This window comes from Emydura macquarii, unplaced genomic scaffold, assembly GCF_026122565.2.
Source record: "Emydura macquarii macquarii isolate MOO-44397 ecotype Brisbane River unplaced genomic scaffold, CSIRO-AGI_Emac_v2 contig_1876, whole genome shotgun sequence".
Lineage (NCBI taxonomy): Eukaryota > Metazoa > Chordata > Testudines > Chelidae > Emydura > Emydura macquarii.
The window spans coordinates 2,593,153-2,613,029 of record NW_027132013.1 but is presented as its reverse complement, the minus strand read 5'-3'; the positions used below and the strand labels follow the sequence as shown (position 1 = coordinate 2,613,029).

The 19,877-nt window shown below is 40.6% G+C and overlaps 1 protein-coding gene across 3 annotated transcripts in view; it reads right to left on the bottom strand.

Moving 5' to 3' along the window:
• Positions 1–2,964: 2,964 nt before the first annotated feature.
• The window catches only part of TPCN2 (two pore segment channel 2), a 41,912-nt gene continuing 24,999 nt past the window's right edge, over positions 2,965–19,877 (bottom strand). For all 3 annotated transcript variants that reach the window (XM_067558216.1, XM_067558218.1, XM_067558217.1), the window contains 8 exons: positions 16,732–16,831; positions 12,954–13,025; positions 9,588–9,661; positions 8,997–9,087; positions 8,809–8,891; positions 8,374–8,455; positions 6,854–6,939; positions 2,965–5,866 (listed from right to left, as the gene is read on the bottom strand). In XM_067558216.1, coding sequence (XP_067414317.1) covers positions 5,788–5,866; positions 6,854–6,939; positions 8,374–8,455; positions 8,809–8,891; positions 8,997–9,087; positions 9,588–9,661; positions 12,954–13,025; positions 16,732–16,831 — 667 coding nt within the window. In that variant the 3' untranslated portion in view covers positions 2,965–5,787. The remainder of the gene's footprint in view (positions 5,867–6,853; positions 6,940–8,373; positions 8,456–8,808; positions 8,892–8,996; positions 9,088–9,587; positions 9,662–12,953; positions 13,026–16,731; positions 16,832–19,877) is intronic.

Below are 19,877 nucleotides of genomic sequence, written 5' to 3'. Positions count from 1 at the left end.
ATATTGAACAAAACCGGCCCCAGCACTTACCCCTGGGGCACTCCGCTTGTGACCGGCTGCCACCTAGACATGGAGCCATTGATCACTACTCATTGAGCCCTATGCTCTAGCCAGTTCTCTATCCATTTTATAGTCCATTCATCCAACCCATACTTCTTTAACTTGCTGATAAGAATACTGTGAGAGACCGTATCAAAAGCTTTGCTAAAGTCAAGGTATATCACATCCACCGCTTTCCTCACATCCACAGAGCCAGTCACCTCTTCATAGAAGGCAATCAGATTGGTCAGGCATGACTGTCCCTTGGTGAATCCATGTTGACTGTTCCTGATCACCTTCCTCTCTTCTAAGTGCCTTAAAATGGATTCCTTGAGGACCTGCTCCATGATTTTTCCAGGGATTGAGGTTAAGCTGACCGGTCTGTAGTTCCCTGGATCCTCTTTCCTCCCTTTCTTGAAGATGGACACTATATTTGCTTTTTTCCAATCATCAGGGACCTCCCCCAATTGCCACGAGCTTTCAAAGACAATAGCTAATGGCTCTGAAATCACATCAGTCAACTCCCTCAGCACCCTCAGGTGCATTGCATCTGGCCCCATGGACTTGTGTATGTCCAATCTTTCTAAATAGTCTTGGACCTGTTCCTTCAGCACTGCGGGATGTTCACCTCCTTCCCATTCTGTGTTGCCCAGTGCAGTAGTCTGGGAACTGACTTTGTCTGTGAAGACAGAGGCAAAAAAGGCATTGAGTACCTCAGCTTTCTCCACATCCTCTGTCACTAGGTTGCCTCTCCCATTCTGTAAGGGGCCCACACTTTCCCTAATCGTCCTCTTGTTGGTAACATACCTGTAGAAACCCTTCTTGTTCCCCTTCATGTCCCTTGCTAGCTGCAACTCCAATTGTGCTTTGGCCTTCCTGATTTCATTCCTGCATGTTCGAGCAGCATTCTTATACTCCTCCCTAGTCATCTGACCAAGCTTCCACTTCTTGTAAGCTTCTTTTTTGTGTTTAAGTTCACCAGACTTCTTTGTTAAGCCAAGCTGGACGCCTACCATATTTGCTATTCTTTCTGCACATCGGGATGGTTTGTTCCTGTGCCCTCAATAAGGTTTCTTGAAAATACAGCCAGCTCTCTTGGATTCCTTTCCCCCTCATGTTAGCCTCCCAGAGGATCCTGCCCATCAGCTCCCTGAGGGAGTCAAAGCATCAGCAACAATAACCAAACTCCAGTACGGAGATGATTGTGCTGTAGTTGCACATTCAAAGGAGGTCCTACAAACTGCCCTCCACTGCGTCTCTGAAGCTTACAAAAGCCTAGGGCTAATCCTAAACATCGACAAAACAAAAATTTTCCATCAGGTGCTCTTGTTCAATTATCAGATTCAGCAAAGAAAAGCTACATTGACCGAGAGGAACTGGAAAATGTAGAACATTGTGTCTACTTTGACAGCCATCTCTCACAGACGGTAAACATATATGTCGAGATCAGGCACAGAATCCGCTGTGCCAGTCTTGCTTTGGCAGACTGTCTCGTCGGATGTTCAACAACTACGACATTAGAACACACACAAGACTCTTAGTATACAAAGCAGTGGTCATTCCAACTCTCCTTTATGGCTGCAAGACCTGGGTGAACTATAGAAAACACCTGAAAAACCTGGAGCACCAGCACTTTCTTCAGAAGATCCTCAGACTAAAATGGGAGGATCATCGCACTAACATCAGTGTCCTCAAGGAGGACAATATCTTTAGTGTTTAGGCCCTGATTATCCAGCACCAGCTGACGTAAAGCGGATGCTTTGTGCGTATGCTTGATGCACACCTACCAAAACAATTGCTGTACACTCAATTCACCAAAGGAGAAACGAAACAGGGAGGCCAAAAGATAAGCTTTAAAGACATCCTCAAGACAAACATCAAGAGTTGTGGCACTGACATCATGCATTGGGAGACAGCAGCCCAAGACAGAGCTAACCGGTGAAGACTTGTCAGAGAAGGAATGACCACTTTTGAGGAAAATCACCTCAGCCTGGTCGCAGAAAAACACCAAAAAAGAAAGGATAGACAACTGTCATGTAGCAATCATGGCCCATCCCTGCCCCACAACACCACCTGCAATGTGTGCCAACAAGTGTGCAGTTCAAGGGTCAGACTCTTCCATCATCCATTTAAAAAAAAAACCTGTGAAAGAGATCATCCTCGACCTGACTGATCGCCAATAACATAACATGTGCATAGTCACTGGAATAATACCGTCTATCTCATTTGTAACTCTGAACAGGATCTCTTTTATACATTTCTTCATAGAGCAGCATGTTTGTGCTGCCTCCTACTAAATGGAGTCAGAACTCCTCAGCTCTTTTCCCTAAACTCTGACACTAAAATAGCTGTATAGAAGTTCCATCTTTAGCTGAAAAGAGAGGGGCTTATGATTTTGGAACAGGAAGATCTGGGTTGCAACCCTGCTGTAACTAAAAAGTTTTGGGTGGCAACAGTAAGCAATGCAAAGTTCTGCATGGGTCATGGATTTGTTACAATGGAGCTAACTATTTTCTTTTTGCCATTTCCACAGAAGTGCTTTGTACTTACTAGAAAGCAAACCATAAGAAAAAATTCCTCTGGAGATAAAAAAAATTTGTTTTTCTAGTTACAGATGAGAATCCAAGCTATAGTTTTAATACATTTTCCCAAAGCTTTCAAACGGTCATTTCTTCCAGCTGCATGTCTGTTTGTGTCTCATCTACCCACCCTCACAAGATAAGTAACCATCTGTGTCCAGATTATGCAACACAACACAAATGATCATTCCATGCAAGTTTGATCCAAAGAGGTGCTGAGCACTCAACTCTTATTGAAATAAATGGGAGTGGAGGGTGCTCAGCATGGGAAGAGCTCAGTACTTCAGAAGATCAAACCACATATGAGAAGCTTCAACATTTAGAACATGTAAGTGAAAGGAAGGAATAAAAGGACATTTTTATTAATTAAGTCTTCAGTTTTACTCGTATTCATATTACATACACTCCTGTTCATTTCTTTGTGCATTTAAAGCATAAGAGTTGTATCACGTAGTCATTCACATCTTATAGCACAATTTATATTAGACACGATATTTCCTGTATGTAGTTCTGTATTACATTCCTAGTCTAATATATAAACCATAAACAAACAAGCACTAAAATAGACTGTTCTCTGCACATCTGTCCAGGTGCAAAAATTGCATACAGGAGACATGATTTCTGAAGATTATACAAATATCACACCAGCTCATGCTGCTTTGGAAGACAATGGAACGTATAATGGCCAAATAAAAGATGAAGAGCCAAAATAGGAGGGTGAACATCCCAGGCACACAGGAACTGGCAGCCCCACTGGGCAGGGTGGACATACATAATTCAGGAGACAAAGGAGCTGTTTAAAGTGATTAAAGAGGTATATCCAGGCGTAACTGGCTTACACTAAACTAAGATAAAATTAAGCTAACTTCCTAGGAGAGCTATCAGATTGTGGAACCTACTAAATTGAACAAGAGTCTTGCTGCGAAACTCTATTGGGAAAAAAGCTAGAAAATAGGGATCAATCTGGTATTGATTCCAAGGGGATGGACTAGATGACCTAATAGGCCTTTTTCCCCCATTGCTGAAATCAAGGATACAATAAATGTTTAACCAGTACAGCTGTTTCCTCCAGTACGCCACAAAGAGAACATCCCACAGTAGAGTGGAGCTGGAAATAGAGAGGACGGGAGGATGACAGTAGCTTGAGACTGATGCTGCAGAGTGCAGTGTGAGTGAATTAAGAGGTGGGCTAATGGAAAATGCACAGGTGACCGCATGTAAGGATGGCTTAATAGGTGACCACACAGGCAAATAATGATTTCCTGAGTGACAAAATTCCTCATAGAGGGTGAGGAAAGCCTATATTTCCAAAGCATGTTCTAGATGCTACTGGAAAATGGATAGTGCTGAAATGTGCTATCGAGATCAAATGTCCCACAACCCCAGCCAAATTTTGCTTTAGGGGCCAACATTAGAGAAAAAATGGGAAAGAAAGAAGACTAGTGGGGGAAAGGGAAATGGGATGACAACTGCACAGCTATTTAAAATCCTTTATTGACAAAATGAAACAGAGAAATTAGAAACAGAAGCGACTTACTGTACCTAGTCATCTGATCCAAGCCCTTGCCACTGCAGGATTGGCCCCAACAGTGTATTTGAAGTTGGTTTGTTTATTCTAGTTGTAAATATCTCAAGTACAGGGACTTGAGAAATGTTAACAAATGTTATATATAGGATTAATCACAAATGCATGAGGTGATTTAATGGTTACCTGACTCGAAGAGTCAAGGTGAAAACCTTGTTAAGAGTGATACTAGAGTATAAATGGGACATATTGTCATCACTTATTACATATTTGAGGATTTAAATGTGTGTTGTCAAAAAAGTTATTTAGCCAACAGCTACATGTGTCACCAAAGCTAGTGGTATTGTGTGCGACCACAAGTTGACCAGAAAGAGCACAAAAGACATGGTCTTGCATGATTCTAAACACTCTCAAACTCCTGTGGACAACAGTGAGAATTGAGGGTGCCCAGCACTTTGCAGGATTAGCCCCATCCTGCTTAAAAAAAAAAAAAAAAAAAAAAAGAGAGATGACCCCCCAATGATTTTGGTGCTACATACTGGCCTAAATCCACTCCCCTGAGTTAAAAATCAGTTTATTATATACAAGTATAGTTTATAAGTGAAAGCCTGAACATAATTGCCTGCTCCCCAGCCACTCAAGATGCATACATTACTATACATTGTACAGGATTTCCACTAAAAATCTTGCAAAGGTAAATGAACTCTGGCTCAGTACGAACCCAGAGACAAAACATTTTCGGCTGGTATTTACTATAGGAGCATGGAAAACAAGACTTGTCAGAATGCAAAAAAGGAAGAGCTCATTTTCAAAGCCACATGAGGCTATTTACTCTGAAGTACAGCTTAATTTTTCCTGATTGTAAAACAATGGCACGATTGTTCCATCCAAAGTTATACTAGCCTTGATAATGTTATCAATATAATGCAATCATAACATGGACATAACCTCAACACTAGCCAAAAAAAGGAAATCGTGAAATTGACTATCTCCACCTTCGACCTGAACTTAAATAAGTCCTTTTGAACAGGATTGTATAATTATGAATATTTAGTAAATAAAACAATGCTGGCATCATATTTCAATAAAAAATAGTGTTTCAACTTCCCTTATTACAGAAAGGCTGAGAATCTAGAGCATGATTCTGCCTAATTCATTCAAGAATTTCAAGGCACTGTCCTTGGCACACACTGAATGCCAGAATAGGCAGTTCCATTACTGATGGTGCAAAAAAGCAGCAAGCATAGTGGTTATAAAAGTGTTTGCATTTAAAGTGCACTGTCATTTTAACACTCTCTTCCTTCTTAAAAAAAAAAAATTAAATAAAATGATCTATAACTCCTTGTCCTGGCAATTAACAACAGTTGCATATTCCCATAAAATGACTCTAAAATCAAGTCAAATTAGAATTAAAAAAAAGGGAGCTGAGTATAAAAAAAGTTCTTCTTGCAGAGTTCTTTGCACTGTAGACGGTGTTCAAAAATATAATCAAAATGCCAACGAAAATGTTACATGCTTTCCTGTAAGGTTTCAGGTTAATAGTACTTCACAGAAAATCCGTTCAGTTTCACTGCAATATCAGTCCTCCAGTTGACAACCTTATTGCAAAAATGGTGTGAATAAATTGGTCCTCCCACCAATCTGTCATCTACACAGTTTCAGGTGTGGATGCTGGTGCAGTTTTTCCATCAGTTCTTCCTCTGTAGGTTCTTCCAAAACATCCCTACAAAGAAAAAAGCATAAATTGCTTACAGCAGCAAAGGGGATTTTTCAACATTTTTTTTGCAACATACATACTGAGATATATCATGTTCTTATTTCAAGACTGAAGCAAAGAATTAAAATTACAACAGGCTGATGCTCCCTAATGATGCATCCAGTTGCGAGTGATCCATCCTTCTACAGTTGTGTCATAGAAACCAGCAGCTGTTTTCCCATAAGAAGAAGGGAAGCAATTTCCTGCACACAGTACTAACATAACTGAGGTCAACGGATTTGTTTTCCTGAAATAGCTTGTCAAATGAGAACATGCTCCCAATGCTGCCATTGCACATTAAATCTGTACCACAAGTTCTACTTATGCAACATGATCAATTCTCCACCCACAGTCTAATACAAAGCCAAGAATGTGAATCGCTTTACCCTTTCCACTCAGAACAGTCCTTCATCTCTAGCACCTCTTCTCCCGGCATCACATGAGTAGAACCTTCGTAAAGGTTAGGATACTACGGCCTTGTCTACACTAGCACTTATGCTGGCAAAACGTTTGTCACTCAGGGGTGTGAAAAAACACCCCCCCGAACGACATACGTTTTGCCAGCACAAGCACTTGTGTAGCTGCGTTATGTCGGCGGGACAGAGCTCTCCCACTGACATAATAAAACCACCGAAACATCTCCCACCCACATAGCACTGTCCACACAAGCGCTTATGCTGGCAAAACTTATGTCGTTCAGGGGTGTGTTTTTTCACCCCCCCCGAGCGACAAAAGTTTTGCTAGCATAGGCCTTGTCTACACTAGCGCCTAAGTCAGCTCAGGCACAGGTAAAGCACTTTCAGAACTGCTCCAGGCTAATAGCTGAAAGTTCTGTACTTTTATTCACCATGCTTGAAGCAAACCTCACACTGTGTTCCCACCTGAAACACGGTCTTTGAAAACGGGCCCTTAAAAATAGGCCCTCTTTCTCCACCTCCTCCTAGTGTGACTCACCTGAACATTAATTCCACTGTCGTCTGGTATTCAATTTCTGAGAGAGACTGCCGATGGCAGTGACGGTCCCACTTGTGAATAAAGTTCTGGAATTGGAAGGAGAAAGGAAAATAAAAGGCTAGTTTAAGCATCTTTAGAAATAAGGTTTTTTGTTTTCCCCCATGATTTAGTTTGTATAAATCGCCCTAAAGCCTAGAACAGGAATGTTCTTAGAGCCAAGTCTTCAACAGGATTCCACATTGTGTGTACAAACCAGACAGTTATGCACGCAAATGCTGGTTATACATGTACATCAAGTGCATAATATAAAATGCCAAATAATAAAAATATTACTTATGCACTTCACTGAATTAACTTTAACTGCAACACATCCCTGCAAAGTAGGTCACTGGTTACGTTTCTGTGGCTCAGGCACAGTGACTTGCCCATGGTCACACAATGAGATAGTGGTGGAGATAAAAATAGAGCAAGGGACTGCAGGACTCTGCTGCACAAACTGCATTTTGTAATTTAAGTGTCTACATTTTTAAAATGTCCGTTAGCATTCATCTGCTTACGTTTTCTTTCCCCCTTAAAAAGCAATTTATTTGACATACTCCAAGTTAAAATGTCACAGCTTTATCAAAGAAGGGATAAATGTTCTGGCTTGTCTCCCTGCAGCATTTAGGAACTCAGTGGAAGGGCTTCAGATCCCCCCCCCCCTCAACTCTTTAAATCAGGTCAGCCTGTCTGGACCTGGCCTCAGCACCTTAGCAGGAGTGGAAATTCATGGCACAGCCTCTTCAAATGTGGTATGGCTTTTTTCTGAAATCCTAAATAGCCAATTCTCTCTGCACCGGGCATCGCCACCACAAACTTGCAGCCTAGGTGACTAATACTAAAGATACACAAGTAAGTACAAGCATACAGGCAAGTCTGTGGTACTTACGGTAGATAAGAACATCTTACATTTATACCTCCCAAAGCTGTTTACAAAACTATGAACATTCAACACTAATGAAATGCAACCAGCTCTGGGGCAGACAGCGATGACCAACCAGCAAACAGTACAACATACAACAGCATGGGAGCAAGAAAAATGCTGTCCAAAAGACCCTAGGAAAAACACCTACTCTTGCAAAGAGTGCTCTGGAGTTTTTAACATCTACACAAAGCAGGCAGGTCACGTTGGTTTGTATGACCTCATCCAGAAAGTACACACTCCAGCTGACTACAGTTCTAGTGTGCCAAAGGCAACCATACATATGCAAGAATAGTTGGGACCGTTCATGCTAATAATAACTATTCTCTTTTTCATTCCCATTAGAAGTTATTAAATGGACAAATATTCTCTAAAGTTAATTAAATTATGATGTTTATAGACACTTACTACTAAATGTCCTCTTAAGCCTGGACAGGCTTTGGGTTTATTTCATCATTGGACTCTGAACTTCCCATAAGGGCAAAACTCTACTTCTTATAGATTTGCATAAGGATTCTCACACACTTCAAGAATCTACAACTAAAACACATTCCCTTACCTCCAGAAGTAAGGCTACGAACAGATTGACCCAGATGACCGAGGAAATTAACCACCAGGCTACAAAATAGACCTTTGACCACCTGGAGAAGGAGGATATTAAAGATAAAAAATAAAGATGTGTACAATATTATGAGACTATAACAATTCCATCTCATACTGAAAATGATTATCCACTGCCTCCATCCCTTAAAAAGCCATGGAAATCCATAGGTATAGACTTAAATTTTTACCTTTAAAAAGCTGCACCATTTTCATAAATAAAATATAAGTCTGGGAAAAACCATTTGTTAAGCTTGGATCTCAATCAGTTGAGAGATAAATGAGTAGACCCACCCCTAAATCATCCCTCACATAAGCATACACTGATATCACATTAATTTAGTCTGAATTCTGAAAAAGGAGGATTTCCTTAGATACCAGTTTTATTACTTACGGACTTGAATATCTTGAAAATGCATCCAGAAAAACTTGCCAGTTGTTCACCACCATAACATCCCAGAGAGTCACTAATGCAGCCTAAGGAACAAGATGAAACAGAGGTTAAGTAGCTATCTCACTAATTGTCACTACTTTGACATCTTCCGAATATACAGAACATATTCCACCAGTGACCAAACTCACAGCAAAGTCATCAAAGTTGTTTGGCCAATACTCCAGCTGCTCATAGGTCCCACACTGGAAGGTGCTGTTATGAGAAGTTGCATTGACAACACTACAATGAAATTAAAGTCCAATGTTATTATAACATCCTGTACACGGTTCTATAGGTAGAATGTTTCCACTGAATTGAGTACCTTCACATAGACAGAAAGGGAGTACTAGTTAGAAAGAAAGCAGAAAAGGGGCCTGAAATTTTCAAGATGGAAATGAGTATTCATGGAGACTCAATACAGTGGTGGGAAGTTGGAAAGATAGACTAATTAGTGGGGGGAGGGAGGAAGGACCTGCAAGTTTTATGAGATTAGTCACAGACTTCAGAGAAAGATAAGGAGGGAAAAATCAAGAAATTCAGAGTAAGAAAGTCCAAGATATTTGGCCCATCACAAATTAAAGAGTTGACTATAACAGTGAGGAGTGTACAGAAAAGGAGATTGAGGATGGAGGTACTTATCAAAGAGTCCAGGGATATAAGGTCAGAGGTATACAGTGGAGTTTCAAAAAACAACAAAAAACAAAATTTCTGAATACCAGACATTTAAAATAAAGCCTTACCTGGTATTTCCCATAGGAACAACAGCACCTTCAAACAGCACTATGCCAGTTATAGCAAATGCATAGAAAACCACCTGGAAAGGAATACACATTAGCATTAGTCACTAAAGTGCTCAAAAACTAAATTAGGTTGTTGTAACTTAAGCTCTCAGAGGCCATTCAGTGTTAAAAAGGACACAGTCAACTTAAAATTCATCAAGTAACAGAAGTAAGGGAATTTGTTTAAAACAATGCCAGGGATTATTAAAGACGAAAGAACTTTTTAAAGACCACTTATTTTTCAGCTACGCCGTTTGCTTTCTTTCTATAGTCCATTCAGCTGGGAAGTGTTAAAAACATTGATGATGAAGTCACTTTTCTTTATACATTTCACCTTCTGGTTCTCAGTGCTGTGATGTCTGAACTGCAAACACTACAGAGCAGTGACTGTTTAAAAACTATTTCTATTGGGATTTTTAAAAAGTTATGGGAAGATTGCTGTTGGTCTTAGGTTTCCTAAAAGCACGCTTCTACCAAACATAAGTTGTGGCCAAATTTGAATCAGCTATTTATATTTAATCAGAAACCTTGGAAAAAGCACAGTTGTAATCATGCTAAAATTAAATTTTCAAAAGTACTTCAGAGCAAAAGTCCCATTTTCAAAAAGGGACCAACTCCCACTGATTATCAATGAGAGCTAAGTGCCTTTCGAAAATGGGACTTAAGTTTTGAAATCACTCAGGTACTTTTGAAAATATTACCTTAAGTTAGGGGTTGCCCTACAAATAACCTTCAGAGAATGGTCAGCACTTTACAACTCTTACTGAGAAAAGCATCACTTGTTACTAGGCTGGCTTGAAATAAGATAAGCTTTCTAGTGAAAATGCCAGGATAATTTCAGTTCTCATGTTTCTATATTGTTATTTTAAATAGTTCCAGGAAGGAAAAGGGTATTATACCCTCAGCTACATATAAAAGGATTTTAAACATGTTGGATCCAGTTAATGCTACAGCTCCACTGTCTGCCAGCAGATGGGGCATCTGGTTTAGTAATGATCAAACCATTTTATTCCCTATAACATCAACTATGAAATTAAGTCTAAAATACACAGTAAAGAGACAAAAAATAAACTGGCCAATAAATAAATAACAACATGATACTAACAGTATATATTGCAGACTAATATTGGAAAAAATAAGTCTCAAATCAATAACGAATGTAATAAGGCTCCATCATGCAAGTAAATCATATGAGCATTGTCAACTCCAACTTAAACAAAAATATTTTATATTAATGATAGTTGAGGATGCTCAGCCTATCAAAAGATCAGTCCTTTAGACTATAACCTTCTAGGGAGAGAGATTTGTCTCAAAATTAGCACTAAACCGGTGTTCATATCCAAGCATTAAAGAACAAATGAATAACAAACAACCACCCACACCATCTGTAACACATTATAAATGCTGATTCGGGGGCGAGGAAAGTCCTCAGAAATCTCCCAGTAAGACACCAAATACACAGTCGTGAAAGCAAAGCATATAGTATTAGACACCCACAAGGCGAAAGGAACATTTTCAAAGGCAGCCTCATACAAAGAATTAACTAGAAAACTAGAAAAGTTATCTACCTCCCCGGCATATACTGTGTTTCCTCAACACATTTGTCATCATTTTGCTAGATACCCTAGCAGGCCAGTTATAGCAAATAAAATTTTAAAACAGAGCATTACAGAAGCATTACAGGGCATTTATCGGTCTCTCAAGATTTAACTGATTAAGGTTCATTTCGGCCAAAAAAAGCTAGGTTGATAGTCTCTGTGCCCCTGTAATATTTCTGATGATGTATTTCTCAGTTTTAAGAGCAACTCCTATTAAAAGCACGGAATTCTGCAACAGGATTAAAATGTGGCCTATTTACCTCCTCTCTACCATCAGTGTGAATGATCATTGACATTTCAATAAAAATTTCTCCAGAGTGCACATTAAAAACCTCTCTCAAATAGACATAAGCAGAGAATAGAAACAAATCCTGGTATCCTGGGGCCTGTTTTCATTAAGCATCATAGTAAGGAAGTTTGTACTTTGATACCCTACTAGGTGTACTTTTGTAGATTGTCTAGCAGAGTGGATCCCTGATCAGGTTCCTAGGCATTACCATAATACAAATAATAACTTACATTAAAAAAAAACTGTGTTAAAAGAACATAATTAAGCTTGCAAACAGAGCTAGGCAACTAACTGATTTCTCAGTTCGCTGGTAATTCTGAAAAAAGTTTCATTTTGGGAGGAACGGAAACAATTTTTCAAAATTTTCAGGAAATCAAAAAGTCAAAAAAAATTGCAAGTCAGGAGAGGAGAACTTCCCTTATAACCTTTAACAGAGTGGTTAGGATACTCTCCTGTCTTCTAGAATGGCAAAAGACCCAAGTTCACTGTCCCCCTCTACCCAGAGTAGAGAAAAGATTTGAACCTGGTTCTCCCACAGTGCCACAGGCAAGTGCCCTAGTCACTGGGTTATGGGATATTCTGGTGTGGGTATTTCCCAATCTCTCCTCTTGAAGTGGTCCATTTTTTATAAATATTTAAACAATCATTGCAGCAGGGACTTGAACTTGGGCATTCCACAACCTACTTGAGTGTCCTAACCAGCAGGCAATAGTCATTCTTATTCTCTTTCCCTGGCCAATGACCAGTCATTGACATTCATAGTGGCAATTCATTGCTCTAGCTGCAAAGTCAAGGACTCAGAAATTAGGAAGTGACAAAATCAAGCTGAATTGGCCCCCTTGTGCACTGTGAGACAGCCATTAATTACATGATCACATATTATTTTTTCCCCCCACACATCAGACACAGGGGTGACAACCCCTGCCTAATATCAAATCCCTGTTCCATAGCATGTAGACATTAGAGCTTCTCAACAAAATGGTTTTAAGTTGTTTTGTTTTTTTTTTAATTTGGGCCACGTGTGTTTCATTAACCTTCTTCTTGGTAATGACTGAACTGTTTTAGCCGAAATGTTTTTTAAAAAAAAAAAAAGGCCTGAGCCAGAAACCCAGCACAGGAAATTTCTGCCCAAATGCTTATGCACAAAGTTTGGTAAAGTTATAAGCAACTGAAAACAGGATCTTATAATGGCAAGTTGCTACCAGCTCCACCTATAATAAAAAAACTAGTTTGTTGATCCCTAAGGAAGGGTTGCACTGCTATGGGGCAGGATGAACACTTGGAAGGAAATATCTGATGCGCTGTTTGAGGGAATTTAGTCACTTAGCTTCTGTCAGTGGGGACTGTGTATGCACCTTTCCCCTGTTTACTCTGTTGAAAGTGTACCCTATATTACAGCATGTTATAGAAAGAGACTGACACTCTTGAATTGTAACTCACCACCAGCATCCCTGCAAAGGCTCTTAAGTTTTTCACCAGATCCAGCAACGTATTGACAACCAAAGCCATGAACTAAAACAAAACACAGAATTCTTATCAGTATTTTATTACATATTTTTAAGCCCCACTAATCTCTTGAAACGAAAATGATATAAAATGCTGGCAGGATGGGAAAATGAAGTGCAACTAAATACTTGGCACTTCTAGTACAGCAGCTAGCACAGTGGGGTCCAGATTCATAACTGTGACTCCTAGCTGCCACGACAATACAAAGAATAGCAGTAATTTTCATCCATGGATCTCCCCATACTGAGTACGGTTAAGGAATGAAGCCATATAGCCTTGTGAGGTGGATGCTATTACAATATTACTGTCAGTTTCACAATAACTGCACCTGGATTCCCCCTCCATGGTCATCTCAGGGTACCCACTTAAAGGTTTCAGGCTACCAGCCATCACCTCTTTTGAGCAGAGACCCTTGTCTTTCTCCCTCCTGACTGGGGGTTTCATTTATTTTTAAGATAAAAGCATTAGAGAGAAAACATATTCAATGAATAAAAGAACCTACACATGCATGTTAAAATGCTTACCAGGGGTCACCCCCAGCTCCAGCCTGGTAGGGCTCTGGTAGGTTTGTTTCAATCCTTCAAAACCCACAACTGGGCTTCTTCCCCCATGATTACAAGTTAATTTCTGTTTTAGATGCAGAACAGGAACTCTGACTGGGCAGAGCAGCTGTTTCTTTATATGGCTTGGACCTTTGACCTTGGCCTTCAGTAACAGTTAAAGCTGCAGACAAACACCCATTCCTCGGGGCAAAGCTTCAAAAGGCTGGGGTTTTGCATAACCAGAGTTGGGGAATTTGCATTAATCTCTCCCTAGCGAATCTTCAGGAAATCCACTTAACATTTATTGTCCCAAAAGTCCACACTTGTCTGGCACGTTTTCAATATAGACTTTTTAAGTCCCAGTAGTTACGTAGATCACCTCTCCCCTCCCGCCCCCAGAAAATTGTATAGAATCCCAGCTCACAATAATACATGAACTAAACACTCAAGGATACTGCAGGAAATGGCTATTTCTGTCCCAATTACAGTTGGGGAAACTGAGGCAAACACCTTACGTGACTTGCTCAAAGTCAGACGGTGACTATAGGTGAGCCAGGAATGGAGCCCACAACTCCTGACTCTTAGTCTGATGTTTGAAGCATTAGACCATCTCCATAGCTGCTATCATACAAAGGCTCCATGGATCTCCCACCCTACGCAGCCGGAGAGACATCACCCAATTCTGAATAAAGTAAAGTCTCTCGGGGAACTACCCAAGCCTGCTTTCTTCCCAGATGCAGTCTATAGTCTGGTACTAGCTGAGCATACCATACGGGTGTGACATGCAATAAGGCTGAGCCAGATTGTTCCTTGGCTGATCTGTCCCTCATATGAGCTCACCACTTCTGTAAGCAGCTTCACTATTTCCGGGTGTACAGCTCCAAATGTTGGCTGTTTTTGCCTGTCTACAGCAGGATCACTAGCTATGCTCTAGCGTCTGTTGTCCAGGACCAATGATTTCAACTGACTAGAATGCTAAGATAATTAGAAGGACTCACTCTTAGAGCAACACTGTATTATCATCAGTGGTTAATACTGGCATCACTTGATACCCATCTGACGCAAGACAGACAAGGTGGGTGAAGTAATATCTTCTATTAGCCCAACTTCTGTTGGTGAGAGAGACAAGCTTTCAAGCCACACAGAGCTATTCTTCTTCAGCTCGGAGAACCTATTCCAGACCTGAAGAAAAGCTACGTGTGGTTCAGAAGCTTGAGTCTCTCACCAACAGAAGTTGGGCCAATAAAAGATATCACTCACCCATCTTTTCTCTCCAATATCCTGGGACTGACACAGCTACAGCTATACTGCAAGCCTGAAATAATATTTGCACTTTTAAGGGGAAAATTTTCATATTCAAAATCAGCTCTTTGAATCCGGGGTGAAATTGGGCTTGGGTTGTAAGTAGGCAGGCTTAGTTATTAGGATGTGGGGAAGAAATTCAGTTACAAGGTTCAGCGCATGGGCATTTCATCTTTGTGAATCTGGATTCAAATCCTGACCTAGACTGCAAGTGAAAACAAAGTGGTTGTCTCGTCCTAGATAGCTACACGAATGACAAAATCCTCATACAAGGCCCTCAAAACACCAGGGTTTGTTGAAGAAATTGGGGGAGGAGCCAGCACAGCACTGAACAACTATTGTATATTCTTCATTTGAGTTACATCCACTCAGCTGTTTAAGAGGGGAAACCTAAGACAAAAGGTGGCCTATATGATACGTCTACACTGCAGCTGGAATTTCCAGCTCAGGTAGACATACATGCGCTAGCTTTCACCAAGCTAGCATGCTAAAAACACCAGTGTGGCCACAGCAGCATGGGTGATGGCTTGGGCCCCCTGCCTGACTACATACCTAAAACCTCTCACAAGATTGTGCACAGGTGGCTAGCCCATACCGCTGCAGCCTCACTCAGGTCCAGATTAACCAATGGGCAACTTGGTGCATTTGCACAGGGTCCCCATCTTGGCAGGGCCCTCCCCCCCAACCACTGGCATAAAAAGAGATGTGCAACTGGTAGCTTGGGAGACACATCCGAACCACCATATCATTTTATTTGGCCTGCCGCTCCATCACTCTACGTGCTGGAAGAGGAGGGTTCCTTCTCCCCCCACTAGTCCCAATCTTACTTTATTGCTAGTCCTGCATCCTCTACGTGAGCTTGTAACATAGTGTTGGCCCACAGAAGACATTCTGCTGCTGCTGTGAGAGCGCTCTATGGCTCTGGTCATAAATGGCACTGATTAGCTGCCCCTGGAGTTGTTTGCTTAGAAGTAAAGTGTGCTGGGGGCTTGCGCTGCTGCCCAACTGCTCTGAGAATGGGTGCTGCTTATTGTTGACCCATGGAAGTGTATGTGGCCTCATAAAAAAAAAAAAAAAAAGAAGAAGTATGCTTAGCTAAAGGATTGTAGAGGATTTTGTGATCTTCTTCTACCATTATCACACGCTCTATGTAGTTTATGAAAGGTGGGGGATCCCTAATTTCCATAATACACCAGGTCCCAAAATTCTTTAATCTGGGAGCACTAGCTCAGTCAAAGCTAGCACGTGCACATCTACCCAAACTAGGAACTACAACTCCCAACTGCAATGCAGATGTATCCATAGACTTTCCAGAGTGCTGAAGAGTTTCTCACACAAACAGGCATTTTGTTGCAAACCTACCTCAGTAAATCCCGCTACAGTTCAAAACCCACTTGACTGTGGCAGTATTAGATGCAGGAATTCAGAACACAAGGGCTATGTGGGTCTGATTATTTGGATGCAGTTAGCCTGAATGCACTCATTTCTCTCACAGCAGTGCTGATCTGAGAGTTCTGGGAACACTATGAAAGATGTATGCATGCTATGGAATGTACTGACTACCTGTTTTAAAATAGCGAAGTCAACTTCAATGACATCAGCAAATTTCCCTGCTGTTTGACCACAGAAAAACTAGCTGCATGAAATAAAGGAGCAACAATACTAAGAGAGAGAGGTGCTGTCTAGTGGCCTGGAAAAAGGACTGAGCCAAGAGTTTCTGAGTTGTAAATCCAACACAGATGCCTCTTCAATGCAATTCAAGTCCATCTGAAGATGAAAAGGGTTATTATTCTGAGAAGGTTCTAGGAAGTTTTATCATTTGACTAGTTGAGAATTCAGAAAGTGAGAAAAAAGCAATGCACAAGCACCTTCATATTAGGGATAATCCGCAGAAATCTGAATACAATTAACATATTCACCAGGCGCACCATATCCCAGAGAGACAGCAACCCCGTCATTTCGGGTCTCCTAGGAAAGACACATGAATGCAGCAGCAAATTAGAGAAATAGCTAGTGACATAAAACAACAGAGAAGCTACTGGCATTAATTTTTATTTGTTCTTCACAAATTTTGCTCAGCATTTATGGGTTACTAATTTATAGAAAAACAAATACTACTTCACCACGTATAATCTCTTTATAATATAATGCTGACAGTTACAGGGCTGAGAATTTACCTGACAGGAGTCTTAGCCACAGGAAACACTAATGACTGACAAGGAAGGAGATCCACCTATAGGTGCCATCACTTGAACTACAATTTTAAATGTGGACATGACATACAAGCAACTTTGGCTGTTTAAGTGTGAATTGAAATGCCTGGTCAACTGAGTTTGTTTCCACCATGTATGACAGACTACAAAGACCGCCCCTCTCCATTGACTTTGTGTAGTTTGACTCCTCTGGATGAAGTGAAAGAGATAGGTTGGATGTAAGTCCCTCTGGAAACCTGAACCTGTCTAGGAGTATGCTGAATCCATGATGAGCTCAGTTCCTACTAACCTATGAGGGGGGAGACAAGCTAGAGTCATGGCAGTACATTTCATTACTGACAGACTGGCAGAATGATTCCTCTTTTAAAGTCCATGTTAAAAATGTGTGCGGCTAGATCCTACAGGGTATTTTAATTAAAATATTCCAAGAAAAAAGAAAAGCATCCATCAGATTCAAACTCTTTTCTACTATTTTCAGGGATAACTCTTTACTCATAAGGATTTCTTTTTATCATTCCAAGTAGTAACTGATTTTCACAGCATATGAATAGCAATAAAAAACACAAAAAGTGTAGTGCATATAAGAGATCTCAGAATATCTCAGTGCAGTTACAGAAGGGATCTGCAACACTGCCTACTAGTACACTAATAGAGTTGGTTTTGCTGCACGCAGGCTTCAAACTGTGCACTAAATTAACACAAACTATCCTAATCCTGCCAAGCCTTATTGCTTAACTAAAAGCATTCTGCACATCACAACGTCGCATTTGAAAACTCAGTGCTAATAACAGTCAGCTTTTCCACTGGAACACTGTATGTTTCTCTGTGCTGAGGGGAAGAGGGGAGGGAAGGCTACTAGAAAATGGGAAACACCCCAACAAATAAGTGAAAATTCCAAAGCCAAGATTCAAATAGCAAAGATACTCAATCCAAATCTTAAAGCAAGAACTTAGAAATCACAGCGCAGGAGGCAAAGTCTGGAAACATTTTAATACACTGCCACTCTGGGTATGTCTACACTGTGATAAAAAATCCACAGTACCAAGTCTCAGAGCCCAGGTCAGCTGACTCAGGCTCGTGGACCTCCAGCTGCAGGGCTATAAAATTGCAGTGTGGATGTTCAGGCTCAGGCTGGAACCTGGGGTCTGAGACCCCGTGAGCAGGCAGGGTCCTAGAGCCCAGGCTCCCACCTGAGACCGAACATCTACACCTATAATTTTATATCCTCTTACCCCTAATCAGCTGACCTGAGCCAGCCATGGCCAGGCCATGAGTCTTTTATTGCAATGTAGACATTCCCAGCAACACAGTATACAATACCCAGACCCAAAAATCAGCTAACACATTGTAACTGACATCTCAAGATTCATTCTGATCCACTTGGATAGTAAGCTCTTTGGCGCAGGGACGTTCCTTTCACTCGGTGGACTGTGTGTGTGTGTATTAGTGTCTAGCACAACAGGGCCTCAGATCCTTGACTGGTGCCTGTAGATGCTATTGCAATACGAATATGATAATGATGTGCATTCACAAATCCAAGGGCAAGAGTAAGCCCAAATGTATAAGATGCATTTGTGTGGGAAACTAATTAAATTCAGAGAAACAACTGTAAATAGCTTGTTCACAGCTATTAATATCCTTCTTACAGAGCTTATTCAACCATTGCATTTAACTCCAATATGTCATTCAAAACGTTGTCCAAACTAAACATTTTTTCTACTTAGGACCATTAATTACCAGGTACCTCGTGCCATTCAAAGACTGCTGTATAAAATAAGACTCAGAATACACCTACCTTAAAGTGGGATAAAATTCATATGAACATTTCTTTCAAATGTTGGCCTTTCAACTCAGAGGGAGCACACAAGAATAAAGTAAGTGCCGGAGTCCATTACAAATGATTCTCACAGTAAGACGGGGGACAAACTCTTTTTCCAAAAGTAAGCAGAAGCAGGCCACTTCTATGAGTGTTTAAAGCAAGGGGCAGCTGCTTTCCCATTTGGAGAGCTACAGCAGCATGCCATTTTTAAAGGAGCATCTATGATTCTTTTTCTTCTACTTAAGGGAAATGAGGCACTGAACAGTCTTAATTCATGAGCCCTGAGAAGCAAAGAGCAGTATTTAAACCACTGCTAGGTTACTATGTGAATATATTTTAAAAACCTTTTACACCAATATACAGAGAGGTATCTGTCTCTATGCCAACTTATTTTTACAGCAAAACTCAAACTTAAAAGCTCTAGAGAAAGTTGTGAGAAGAGTCTATGCAGTTAGGTTTAACTGTAGCCTGTTACAGAAACAGAACAAGGTTAGCAACAGTTAATGCTTGCATTACGTTACATTTCATTTAATATACTTTTTTAAAAGTACTAAAGGGACACAGCTATTTCTCCAACTCTGCTCTCCTTCTAAGCCAGCCCAGCCTTCAAGGTACATGTATTCATCCTTCTCTCAGAACAGCGGAATAACTTTTTAGAAATCTTTCAGAGATCTAACAGAACAGTATTCTCCCAATTCTCTGTATTGCCTGACCTCTAGTGACTGCAGAGGTGAATTATTGAAGCAAGTTGCTTTTAAAAGTTGCTTTTAACAGGTTTGGCAAGTTATGGCAGGCAGTTGTTTTTAATAGGTTTGGCAAGTTACAGCAGGCATATGTAGACAAATACCTAACGTGTATCATGTTTGAAAAATAAGAATAAATATTATAAAAGTTAGTTATCCCTGGACGTTGGACCAATGAGAGTACGTGTAATCCACTATATTATTGCCATGCAATTTTAGACCAGAATCTTTTAAGTCCC